At 48.1% G+C, this 13,554-nt stretch overlaps 1 protein-coding gene across 1 annotated transcript in view; it reads right to left on the bottom strand.

The window, feature by feature from the left end:
* The window catches only part of LOC131953732 (uncharacterized), a 73,764-nt gene that overhangs the window by 4,186 nt on the left and 56,024 nt on the right, over positions 1 to 13,554 (bottom strand). Inside the window, exons 42-45 of the mRNA XM_059317065.1 lie at positions 11,222 to 11,435; positions 3,515 to 10,718; positions 2,701 to 2,901; positions 60 to 2,099 (exon numbers count right to left, since the gene is read on the bottom strand). Coding sequence (XP_059173048.1) covers positions 60 to 2,099; positions 2,701 to 2,901; positions 3,515 to 10,718; positions 11,222 to 11,435 — 9,659 coding nt within the window. The remainder of the gene's footprint in view (positions 1 to 59; positions 2,100 to 2,700; positions 2,902 to 3,514; positions 10,719 to 11,221; positions 11,436 to 13,554) is intronic.

Genomic DNA, 13,554 nt, shown 5'->3' with positions numbered 1-13,554 from the left:
GAGAAACTTTAAAAATGTTGACACAGCTAAAGTTGATGAGAAATAAAGGAGTAGCTCACCCTGTAAGACCTCCGCATAGAACCCTTTCCCACACACACAGACAGAAGAGACAGGGTCACACTCCGCATGACTGACACACTGACCCAGGTTCCTGCACTCCATCCCTGGCCCAATCTTCAGGTGACATTTGCCTAGCTCAGGGAAGTAATCCGCCTGACATTTACACAGCTGGCTACTGGCCAGGCTGACACAGTCCGCATGGAACGTGCACTGGCTGGAAGATTTACACGCCTCGCCTGCAGGTTTTAGAGTCCTGCAGGCGCCTGCCTCGTTGTAGTAGCCCAGGTTGCAGTCGCAGAACCCTGTGGTGGTGTTGCACTCAGCGTTAGCCACGCACTGACCCAGCCGGGCGCATTCACGACCTGCTTTCTTCCTCTCCAGACACGAGCCAGCTTCATTGTAGTACCCAGCAGCACACACACACTGGAGGGTCTTGACGTCGCACTCAGCGTTGTGAATACACTGGCCTATGTTAGTGCAGGGCAGCTCAGCTCTAATCCTTGGCTGGCATTTGTCTTGCTTGTCTTGGTAGTAGTCGCGGTCGCACACACACGTCGATGACGTCAGGTTACATTCAGCAAACGCGATGCACTGTCCGAGCGCTGAGCAGTTTTTCCCAGCTATGATGCGAGTCCTGCACAGGTCAGCTGCGTCTCTGTAATACCTGTCCTCACACCTGCATGTCCAGCCATCGCTGGCGGAGCAGAATGACCCGGTGATGCACATCCCAACGCCCCAACACTTCTCACCTGCTTTTTTGTCAGGCACACACTGGCCATTAAATGGGAAGTAACCGTCCACACATTTACAGGTGGTTGATTGTTGAGCGTTCAACCGAGGATAAAAGGCCATGGACTGGTCTAGAAATATGGTACTGGATGAGTTGCCATTTACACATTCAGCGTGCTCAACACACTTGTCAGTCAACATATCACACGGACGTTCTGGTAAAGTCAACAACCTGCAGTTGCCGTTTAAATTAAAGTAGGCGTCGTCACACTCGCAGGTGTTGTTGGCGGAACAGGTGGCGTGTGCCACGCAGGTGCCCTGCAGGGAGCAGGTCTTGCCTGCGTCCACCAGCTCCACACAGAGGCTCTTACTGCTGTTGGTGGAGCTGACGTAGAACCCAGCCTTGCACTCACACAAGTTTGTTGAGGCTGAGCACTCAGCATCAGCCACACACATACCAAATCCCTGACACGGCTGCTTGGCTCCTATCCTTTCTCTACACTTGCCTTTGTCCACGTAAAAGTCCTTATGGCAGATACAGTTTTTCACGTACTTGCTGACAAACTCACATGAAGAATTAAACATGCACTGACCTTCTTTGTCGCACACTGACCCATGGTCAAGTAGAACGCTGCACTCTCCATTCTTCGCAAAGAACCCAATGTTACATTCACACTGACCAGTGGTCAAATTACACTCAGAGTTCTTTATACACTGATCTAACGCTGTACACTTCTGTTCTGCTTTAATCCTTGTGTCACAGTGACCGTTATTATTGTAGTACTCAGCTTTACATGAGCATTCCATTTTAGACAAATTACATTCAGCAAAATGTGTGCACTGGCCAAGTTGAGTGCAGTTCTTACCAGCATCAACCCTAGGCTTACACTCCTCCCCAGCCCTGTAGAAGTCAGCGTTACACACACAGAGGCTGGTCTGGATGTCACACTCGGAGTTGTGGACACACTGGCCAAAGTTGTCACAGTACTTGCCTACAACAATCCTCTTCTTACATGTGCCGTAGTCATTGTAGAACTCAGACAGACACTCGCACTGTGATTGTGTCATGTTGCACACCGAGTTGTTCACGCACTGTCCAGCACCGGTGCAGGGACTGCCTGCTGGTACCTTGGGGTAGCAGGAGCCACCAGCATCGTAGTAGTCTCTGAGACAGATGCAGGTCTGGCTGGCCAAGTTGCACTCAGCAAAGTCAACACACTGACCAATGGCTGAACAGTTTTTACCAGCAGGAACACTAGTCACACATTCAGTTGATGTCTCGAAAAATCCCTTTTTACACTTGCACACATCTGAAATAAGTTTTAAAAAAATAAAGTTTGAATCTAAATTCCTGTTTTTCCACAGAGAGTAAGCAAGATTTCAGAAGATTTAAAATTATTTTTGAATCGATAGTGAAACAATTTGTTATATATAGATCCAATTAGGATTTAATATTTAAAATCATTTGTGTCTTAAAAGAAATGATCATCCTTATAAAATACTAGTCAAGTAAATAAACTGCATAGGACTATAACAAGGCTCAATACCTTTTTGTAATTGACTAAACAAACGGAAATTTTACAGTATAAATCATCATCATTACGAATATCTAGATCTATCATCAGATTAATACCAGATCAAAGGTTGTGTATAACTAAGCTTTCAACTATTTACTTACAGAAACGCTTAATGTATAAATGTACCTTTAACAACAAGAAATGTAAAACTTCAAACGTTCATTTTGAATGAGTAACCCTTGTTCAACTGAGACCAACAATCTGTAGCTCAGTGTAACTAAACTGTTTATAGTTAGTTTAACCTTATAGGCCTTAGGTACATATGACATCTTTTGAATACATAATTATCTGGGGACAGCTCAAACACCCCCTAAACCCCACCCCCAGAACTTACCAGTAACCTTGTCACATGTAGCATTAAAGACACACTGTAGATCTTGGGTACAAGGCATCAGGGGTGGTTTTCTAGGCGGACACGCGTCCCCCTCTGGGTAGTGGGTCTCAGCACACATACAGAGACCCCCATAAGGGGTCTGGCACTCTGCATTGTGGACACACTGGCCAAAGCCTGTACAAGGTTTACCTGGGCCCTTGGCTGCCAGAAACAAGAGGACAATTGTAGACACTATCTTAAGGCCAGCAAACTAAGTTTTAATTACTAAATGTGTGTGAGTTAAATTAATAAAGTAATCTGATTGACTATAAAAAGTTAATTCTGTGTTTGTTTTGAAACACTGAGGATTGTCATTATATTTTAAGGATTAATAATTACTGTAGCAACTAACTATACCATTAACTTTAACGTAACCTGTAATTCTCTAAATTAGAAATGTTAATGTAGTTTAAACTTCAAGTCTAAAATTACATGCTTAAAAGTAATCTGTTGTATGATAAAAGCAGGTTTTCAATATTCTAACTAATTTTCTAGGGACAAATCTGTAGTGTCACAAGACAGGAGGTGCGGTCATAAAGGGGTGTAAACAATTAGAGGGTGACACCAAACAGAAAATAATAAAATTTATATTGTCAAAATGTTTAGTCCAGTTAAAATAATAAAATATTAGGAAAGGGGTTATACTGAACTGGAAATGCAAAATTGTTGGAAAGTTACTGTACATGGTGACATCCAACCTTGTGATGCCACTAGGACAAATAATCTTCAAGACAAAACTGTTGATGTTAAAACAGCTAACTATTGTGTTACTTACATGGATGACACTTGGTTCCATTCTGGTAGAACAAATCCCTACACTGGCAGGTCAGGTCACTACCAGCATCCACCACCACCCCACTGGTCGAGTTGTAGAAGGGGCGGGGCTTCACCTTAGGGGCCACACAGTCAGCATCAAATGTGCATTGGTGAGTCTCATTACAAGAGGCCCCCGCAACAAGCTTCACCTGGCACAGCCCACTCTTGTCGTCATAGTAACCATGTAAACACTGGCACTGCCTGGCTAGCAGGTTGCAGGTAGAGTTGAGGGTACATTGGTAGTCCTCCCTGCAGTAGTTCCCAGCTGTGATTCTGTCCTTGCAGAACCCACTCTCGTTGTAGAAGTGTGGGAGGCACTCACACTTCCTCAAGTAGGGGTGGCAGGTTGCATTGTGGGTGCACTGGTAGGTGTTGAGGCAGGTGTCAGGTGGTTTGGTGTTGTCCCCTACAGACAGTCTCGTGATACATAACCCTGACTCGTTGTAATGGGACTCTTTACATTTACATGTGTGCGTCGCTGCGTCACACACTGCGTTGGCCGTGCACTGGTCAGTTGTATTGCAGGGTGAGTCCACTTTGAACCTGGTGACACAGTGGCCTTCAGGTGTGTCGTAGAACTCGTCCAGACAGATGCACTTTGTTGTGAACAGGTCACAGAGTGCGTTGTGAACACACTGGTATGTGTACAGACATTTGGCGCTGGATCTGATCCTAGGGAGACAGTTGCCAGCTGTTTCGTTGTAGAAGTTCTCTAGACACTTACAAGTTTTGGTTCCAGGGTCGCAGACTGCATTATGGGTACACTGGTACGACTCCTGACAGGCAACCTGGGCTTGTTTGCGAGGCTTACACTCCCCAGACTCGTTGAAGTACTCATGAAAACACTGACACACGCCTGTTTCTCCTGAACAAACTGAATTGTGGGTACACTGGTCAGTGTGGTTACAGGTGTCACCCGCACCAATACGCGATACACAGCTGCCAGCGTTGTTATAGAAACCAGGTAAACACTTACATACGTCCTCCAGTTTAGAACAAGTTGAATTATGGGTACACTGATACGTACCAGTACAGTCCTCTTCTGCTTTGATTCTTGTAACACATTTACCTTTATCGTTGTAAAAATCTGTGAAACATTCACATTTCTTACTGGTGGGGTCACAGAAAGAGTTGTGAGTACATTGATGGGTCTCCTGGCAGAGTTTTCCTACATCCAGGCGTTCGTAGCACAAGCCAGACATGTTGTAGTGAGACGGGTGGCACTCACAGGTGTTGGTGTCCTGTTCACACGAGGAGTGGTGCGTGCACTCGTGGGTCGTCACGCATATGACACCGGTCAGTTTCCTGTCCAAGCATTGGCCGGAGCTGCTGTAGAAGTCTGGGTGACAGAGGCAGGTGTCAGTGTACCTGTCACAGAAAGCATGTTGTGTGCATTGGTGAGTCGTCACACAGGGGGCGCTCTCGTTGACTCGTATGATGCACATGCCTGTCTGGTTGTAGTACTCATCTACACACTTACACGTACCTGTGATAGGTGAGCACAGTGAGTGATGTGTACACTCGTAGCTTTCCTTACACTTGCTGTCTGTCAGTATCCTGGGCTTACACACACCACTCTCATTATAGAAGGAGGGTAAACACCTGCACACGTCCTTGACCTCATCGCACTGGGAATTGTGGGTACACTGGTATGTGTGGTTACACGCTGCTTCAGCTTCTACACGCAATGAACACACCCCTGATTCATTGTAGAATTGATGCTGGCACTTACACACCCCCATAACACATGTGGAGTTGTGTGTACATTCATACGTGGCCTTACATTGGCCTTCTGCTTCACGCCTGAGTAAACACGTACCCTGTTCGTTGTAGTATGATGGCTCACATTGACATGTTTTGGTGACAGGGTGGCATAAGGAATGCAGCGTGCATTGGTGCGTGTCAGCGCATGATTTCTCTGCTGGTACACGCTTCACACATTCAAGAGATGAGTTGTAATAATCTGGGAAGCACTGGCAGACTCCGTCTTTGGAACAGTTTGAGAACAGGGTACACTGATGGGAAGAGTTGCAGGACTGCTGGACTGGGATTCTTTCTACGCATACCCCAGAGGTGTTGTAGTAGTTGGGCAGACACTTACACACACCAGGCGACTCACAGGTGGCAAAGTGGGTGCACTGGTGCGTTAGTGTGCACTTGGCATCTGTTTCCACCCTCTTGACACACTCCCCAGATGTGTTGTAGAAGTCAGGTAGACATTTACACACTCCAGCTTTTTCATCACAGATACTGAAGAGCGTGCACTGATGGGTTGTCTGGCAAGAGTTATCTGTCTTGATCCTCTCCACACATTTGCCAGTAGTGTTGTAAAAATTACTGTGGCACTCGCACACACCTCGCTGTGTGCAGTTTGAGTTTTGTGTACATTGTTTTGTTTGGTTACATTTATCATAAGCCTCGATACGTTGGACACACTGGCTATTTTGGTCGTAGAAGTCAGGAAGGCACTTACAAGTACCGGTTGCAATATCGCAGACAGAGTTTTGAATACATTGATGGCTGTTCTCGCATTTGGTTTCCTCTGCCCCCACACGTTCCTTACACACCCCACTTGTGTTGTAGTGCGTAGGTGAGCACTCGCACACACCTTTAGCGCTGCAGTTGGCGTAGTGAGTACACTGGTACGTCTGGCTGCATTTCTCATCCACAGGGAGGCGCTTGTAACAGGTGCCTGTGTCGTTGTAGTACTCACTCAAACACTCGCACGTGCCTGATGTAGGTGAGCAGATTGAGAAGTTCCCACACTGTCGGCTGTCAGTGCAGTTAACCCCAGCTTTGATCTTCTCATGACAGACACCATTGTCACTGTAGAAATCCACATGGCACTGACATGACTTCTGACCGTTGGCGTGTACAACACAGTCAGCATCAGCCACACACTGTTGTGTGTCGTTACAGGTCTGGTCTACCTTGAGCAGGTCAGTGCAGTAGCCCAGCATGCTGAAGTAGCCGTCAATACACTCGCAGGTAGCAGGGTCCCCCTCGCAGTTGGCAAAGTCTGTACACTGGCTGGATGAGTTACACAGGACCCCTGCCAGAATTAGCTTGGTGCACTTCCCAGAGGTGTCCTCGTAGTAGCCCTTATCACATTTGCATTGGGCTGATACTGGATCGCACTTTGAGTTATGGGTACACTGGCGTGTCTGGTTGCATGGTTTGGACGCAGGGATCAGGCCAACACATTTACCGTCTGTGTCATAATAATCATACTCACACTGACATCTTCTAACACCTGTCTTATCCTCACTGCAGTTAGCATTAAATGTGCATTGAATTGTTTCGTTGCATGGCGATCCTACTTTTTCAAGCTCCTCACAGTCTTGGTTTGAGTTTTTATAAAACCCCAGGTTACACTCACACCTACCAGTCTGTGGAGAGCAGGTCGAATTAAACGTACACTGGCGTGTTTCTGTACATTTGACTCCAGATTTTATCAAATCCTGGCACAGCCCTGTGCTGTCGTCATAGTAACCAACAAAACATTCACATTCTGATGTCATGGGAGAGCACTCAGCATTATGGGTGCACTGTCTGGTATCATAGCAACCACTTTTGATCCTCAACAGTTCATCACATTTGCCGTTGTTGTTGTAAAAATCTCTCCCACATTCACAAGTCTTGGAGGTGGGTGAGCATGTGGAGTTGAATGTACACTGTCTGCTGTCATTACACGACACCCCTGCGTCCACCAACTTCTCACAGTGACCTGAGGTGTTGTAGAAGCCAAGGTCACATTCACACAGCTTGTTGAGGACGGAACAGCTGGCGTTGTATGTACACTGTAGGCTTTCATTACAAGCCTGGCCTGTCTCAATCAAACCCTGACAGTGGCCGTTTTTATCAGGGTAGAAACCAACATCACATTTACACTGATGTGTCGTGATTGAGCACGTCGCGTTCTTAACACACTGTCTTGTTTCAGTGCAAGGTTCTTCAGATACTTTAAGCTTGACGCACTGGTCCGTCTCATTGTAGAAGTCTGGGTGACACTTGCAGAGTTGAGAACCTGTGTGACATTCAGCGTTGTCGACACACTGTGAGACCAGCCCAGGCTCACAAGGGTGGTCAGGTTTAATGACAACGTGACACAGACCTTGTCTTTCATAGAACCCTGGGTCACACTTGCAGTTCTTGGTTTCGGCGTCTCCGTAACACGTGGCGTTGTGCACACACTGGGAGCTGGAGTTACACATCTGGGAGGAGTTGATGCGTCTTTCACAAACACCACCTAACATGTAGAAATCTGGGAGACATTCACAAGCTGGCGCTGGACTTCCAGAACAGACAGCGTTGTCCACACATTGCTTGCTGGAGGTACAGTTTTCTTTTGGCTTTCTCAACAAGAAACACAGACCTTCATGGGAGTAAAATCCTGGCCTACACTGACATTGTAACAGAGGGGGCTCACATGTAGCATTAGCTACACACTGGCCAGGCCCTGAACATGGATTATCCACCTTAACCAGCTCCTTACAGTCCCCTTGGTCCTCATAAAACCCTTTGAGACACTCACAAACGCCAGTTCCTGTGATGTTGCACTCAGCATTGGATGTGCAGGTTCCAACTCTGGGACACAAGTCTCCTGCGTCTATACTTTTCTTACACTTGCCGTTTGTCTCGAAGAATTCCTTCTGGCACTGACAGGTAGTGGGGAGCCCGGTGCAGATGGCGTTCTCCACACAGTGGGCCGTCATGTCACAGGGTAGGGTGGCGTTGATCAGGGGGGTACACACAGCCCCTTGCTGGTAGTATTCTGGTGTACACTCACACACAAGGTTAGATGAACACTCTGCTCCGATGGTGCATGTACCATTTTTAGCGCAGGTTAACCCTGCGTTTATTCGCTTCACACAGAATTCATTTTCTTCATAATAATCAGGCAAGCACTCGCAGAAAGACTGGCTAAATACATTTACAGCACAGACAGCATTTTTCACACACTTGTCCTTGCTGTCACACGGGTCGGTAGCGTTGACGTATTTCTTGCAGATTTTGTCGTACTGGAAATACTCCCCCACACAAGTGCAAGTCTGGGCATCCATAGGTCTGAGACACCTGGCGCCCTCAACACACTGGACATCAGACATGCAGTCCTCAGTGGCGTTCTTCAACACCAGGCAGGCCTTCCCTTCTCTGTAGAACCCCTTGACACACTGGCAGGTGCCGTTATGTCCTGCGAGGCTACACCTGGCGCCAGAGACGCACTCGTCTCCTGGTTCACAGGCCTCTGTGGCGTTAATCAGCCTGTAGCACAAATCCCCCTTCTGGTAGAATCCTTCCTGGCACACACACACTGGACCAGATGTTGTGTTGGACATATCCTTACACAAAGCCCCGGGAATACACTGCTCATCTCTATCACAGTCATTAGAAGCATTCTTCAGCAACAAACAGCTCAAACCCTCAGTGTAGTGGGTGTCAAGACACTGACAACTTTTCCCTGCGCCATCTTGATCAGCACACTCAGCGCCATCTACACATTGACCAACACCTGTACACGGCAGCGTGGCGTTGATGACCACCTTACACAGACTGTCATCTTCATAGAATCCCTTCCTACACTGACACACCCACTGCATGCTGAAGGGCTCCAGCTTACACTCCGCCTCCTTGATGCACTCCCTGCTCTCTACACATGGAGTTGAAGCATTCTTCAAAGGTTCACATTTTAACCCATCCTGGTAAAAATCTGGCAAACAGACACAACTAGAGTTGCCAGCTTGGCCTTGACATTCTGCACCTTTGACACACTGACCTTTTCCAGCACATGGATTGGATGCGTTGATAAGTGGATGGCACAAGAACTGGTCCATGTAATATCCATCCACACACTCACACTTCATGTCTGTCCCATTTCTAGCACAAGATGCACCTTTGATACACTGCCTGCTGTCTGAGCATGGAGAGGTGGCATTGATCCTGACCTTACAGATATTGTTCTCCTCGTAGTACTGCTCATCTATACAAACACACGAAGACTGGTTGCCACTGCTCACACACAAGGCTCCTGTCACACATTGACCATTCCACTCACAAGGAGTCGTCACGTTTTTTAACACCTTACACAAAGTATCAAGGGGGTCTTCGTAATAACCAGTCAAACATGTACAACTCCTGACCCCTGTGGTTTTATTCACCTGGCACTCTGCCCCGTGTACGCACTGTCCTACATTAGTGCAGGGACTGCTGGAGTTGATGAGCAGCTGGCATTTATTGGTGCTGTCTTCGTAATAAGAATCAGCTTTACAAACACAATTCTTCACCCCCGGGGCTATTTCCTTACACTCCGCTCCTCTAATACACTGGAAGTCTGCATCACAAGGGGAACTAGCATTGATTAACTCCTGACAAATGTGACCACTGTCCTCGTAGAAACCTGTAGTACAGTTACAGACTTTAGAGCCTGGGTTAGATAGGTCTGTGACACACTCTGCACCAGGGATACACTGGCCAGGCCTGAAGCAAGGACTGCTGGCATTCAACAAGGGCTTGCATATCATCTCATCTTCAAAGAACTCCTTGTCACAAACACACTTACGCCTGCCTTTCACATCCTGGCAGGACGCCCCGTTGATGCACTGGTAGGTGTCCACACACGGCAAGGTGGCATTGATCAACACCTTACACTCTGTACCGTCCTGGTAGTATCCTGGGTTACAGGTACACGATCCATTCACGCCAGGTGAAAACCCAACACACTCAGCGTTGGGTATACACTGGCCTTTATTGGAACAAGACTGGCTGGCGTTGTTAAGTCTGTGACATAACGAATCTTCCTGGTAGAAATCTTCAGTGCAGGTACACGTCTGGTTACCTGTGGTTCCGATACACTCCGCACCAGGTATGCACTGACCCTTAGCCGTACAAGGCAGGGTGGCGTTCTTCAAGACCTCACACTGCTTCTGGTCTGACGTGTAGAATCCTTCCTTACACCTGCAAGTGAAAGTGGCGCGGCCACCACGTACACTCTCACGGACACAGTCAGCGTCAGCGATACACTGGTCAATTCTGATACAGGGCAAGGTGGCGCTGATCCTCTTCAGACACTTTGGTCCCTCCTGGTAGTAGTCCTCATGGCACTGGCAGATCTTGCCCCCTGGTACAGCCTCACAGAAGGCATTGGGTACACAGGAGCCATCAACCTAACATACAGAGCATAGAGTTTTTTAATTGGAGATATTTTGGTTGCACTTCACATTTTAAGTAGTAATGGAATCATTTTAATGTTCAAAATCTAAACACTGAGTGAATGTTTGTTTAGTCAATGATATTTTTGCAACTGTACATTTCATACACAACAAATGAGGATATGTGATATATCATGTAAAAAGCTAAATGAACTTATGTCTATGTACTGAAAGTATTTTTCACCTTTAACTTAAGGCTTTCTCAAAGACATTAAATTATCTCAGGCCCTGATTTAAATCAACAACTCAACCTCAACACAAATTCTCCGTATCTCTCACTCAATTTAAAGTCTATGTGTGTAATACAGATTTTACTCCTCAAATATTGATGCTCTGGAGCCCATAAAAATCAAAGGATACCCAGAAGAGTTTTCAGGTCCACACTTCACATACTGTACAAATACAGACAGACCAATGACCACACAGATGTCTGAACCATAAAACAAAAGTTGACTTACATGGCACTCCTCCCCCGCATCAATCAGCTTAGAGCAAGCCTCGCCCACTTGGTAGAATCCTGTGTTGCATGTACAGACTCCAGTGCTGTTCTCTGTCTTACACTCAGCATTCTTCACACACTGGCCCAGGCCGGAGCACAGCTCACTGGGGGGGATCCTCTTGACACAGGTCAGATCCTGCTGGAAGTAGTCTGGGAGACACTGGCACTCAGCTCTGGTGGGGGATCAAACAGGTTATGTTAGTCTGGGAGACACTGGCACTCAGCTCTGGTGGGGGATCAAACAGGTTATGTTAGTCTGGGAGACACTGGCACTCAGCTCTGGTGGGGGATCAAACAGGTTATGTTAGTCTGGGAGACACTGGCACTCAGCTCTGGTGGGGGATCAAACAGGTTATGTTAGTCTGGGAGACACTGGCACTCAGCTCTGGTGGGGGGGGGGGATCAAACAGGTTATGTTAGTCTGGGAGACACTGGCACTCAGCTCTGGTGGGGGATCAAACAGGTTATGTTAGTCTGGGAGACACTGGCACTCAGCTCTGGTGGGGGATCAAACAGGTTATGTTAGTCTGGGAGACACTGGCACTCAGCTCTGGTGGGGGATCAAACAGGTTATGTTAGTCTGGGAGACACTGGCACTCAGCTCTGGTGGGGGATCAAACAGGTTATGTTAGTCTGGGAGACACTGGCACTCAGCTCTGGTGGGGGGATCAAACAGGTTATGTTAGTCTGGGAGACACTGGCACTCAGCTCTGGTGGGGGATCAAACAGGTTATGTTAGTCTGGGAGACACTGGCACTCAGCTCTGGTGGGGGATCAAACAGGTTATGTTAGTCTGGGAGACACTGGCACTCAGCTCTGGTGGGGGGATCAAACAGGTTATGTTAGTCTGGGAGACACTGGCACTCAGCTCTGGTGGGGGGATCAAACAGGTTATGTTAGTCTGGGAGACACTGGCACTCAGCTCTGGTGGGGGATCAAACAGGTTATGTTAGTCTGGGAGACACTGGCACTCAGCTCTGGTGGGGGATCAAACAGGTTATGTTAGTCTGGGAGACACTGGCACTCAGCTCTGGTGGGGGATCAAACAGGTTATGTTAGTCTGGGAGACACTGGCACTCAGCTCTGGTGGGGGATCAAACAGGTTATGTTAGTCTGGGAGACACTGGCACTCAGTTCTGGTGGGGGGGGGGGGATCAAACAGGTTATGTTAGTCTGGGAGACACTGGCACTCAGCTCTGGTGGGGGGGGGGGGGGGATCAAACAGGTTATGTTAGTCTGGGAGACACTGGCACTCAGCTCTGGTGGGGGATCAAACAGGTTATGTTAGTCTGGGAGACACTGGCACTCAGTTCTGGTGGGGGGGGGGGATCAAACAGGTTATGTTAGTCTGGGAGACACTGGCACTCAGCTCTGGTGGGGGATCAAACAGGTTATGTTAGTCTGGGAGACACTGGCACTCAGCTCTGGTGGGGGATCAAACAGGTTATGTTAGTCTGGGAGACACTGGCACTCAGTTCTGGTGGGGGGGGGGGGATCAAACAGGTTATGTTAGTCTGGGAGACACTGGCACTCAGCTCTGGTGGGGGGGGGGGGGGGATCAAACAGGTTATGTTAGTCTGGGAGACACTGGCATTCTGGTGGGGGATCAAACAGGTTATGTTAGTCTGGGAGACACTGGCACTCAGCTCTGGTGGGGGGATCAAACAGGTTATGTTAGTCTGGGAGACACTGGCACTCAGCTCTGGTGGGGGGGGGGGGGGGGGGATCAAACAGGTTATGTTAGTCTGGGAGACACTGGCATTCTGGTGGGGGATCAAACAGGTTATGTTAGTCTGGGAGACACTGGCACTCAGCTCTGGTGGGGGGATCAAACAGGTTATGTTAGTCTGGGAGACACTGGCACTCAGCTCTGGTGGGGGGGGGGGGATCAAACAGGTTATGTTAGTCTGGGAGACACTGGCACTCAGCTCTGGTGGGGGGGGGGGGGGATCAAACAGGTTATGTTAGTCTGGGAGACACTGGCACTCAGCTCTGGTGGGGGATCAAACAGGTTATGTTAGTCTGGGAGACACTGGCACTCAGCTCTGGTGGGGGGGGGGGATCAAACAGGTTATGTTAGTCTGGGAGACACTGGCACTCAGCTCTGGTGGGGGATCAAACAGGTTATGTTAGTCTGGGAGACACTGGCACTCAGTTCTGGTGGGGGGTCAAACAGGTTATGTTAGTCTGGGAGACACTGGCACTCAGCTCTGGTGGGGGATCAAACAGGTTATGTTAGTCTGGGAGACACTGGCACTCAGCTCTGGTGGTGGGGGGGGATCAAACAGGTTA

Source organism: Physella acuta, unplaced genomic scaffold (assembly GCF_028476545.2).
Source record: "Physella acuta isolate Inbredline_101_S28 unplaced genomic scaffold, ASM2847654v3 ptg000943l, whole genome shotgun sequence".
NCBI classification, from domain to species: Eukaryota; Metazoa; Mollusca; class Gastropoda; family Physidae; genus Physella; species Physella acuta.
The sequence above is the reverse complement of the archived record's forward strand: the minus strand, read 5'-3'. Positions and strand labels throughout refer to the sequence as shown.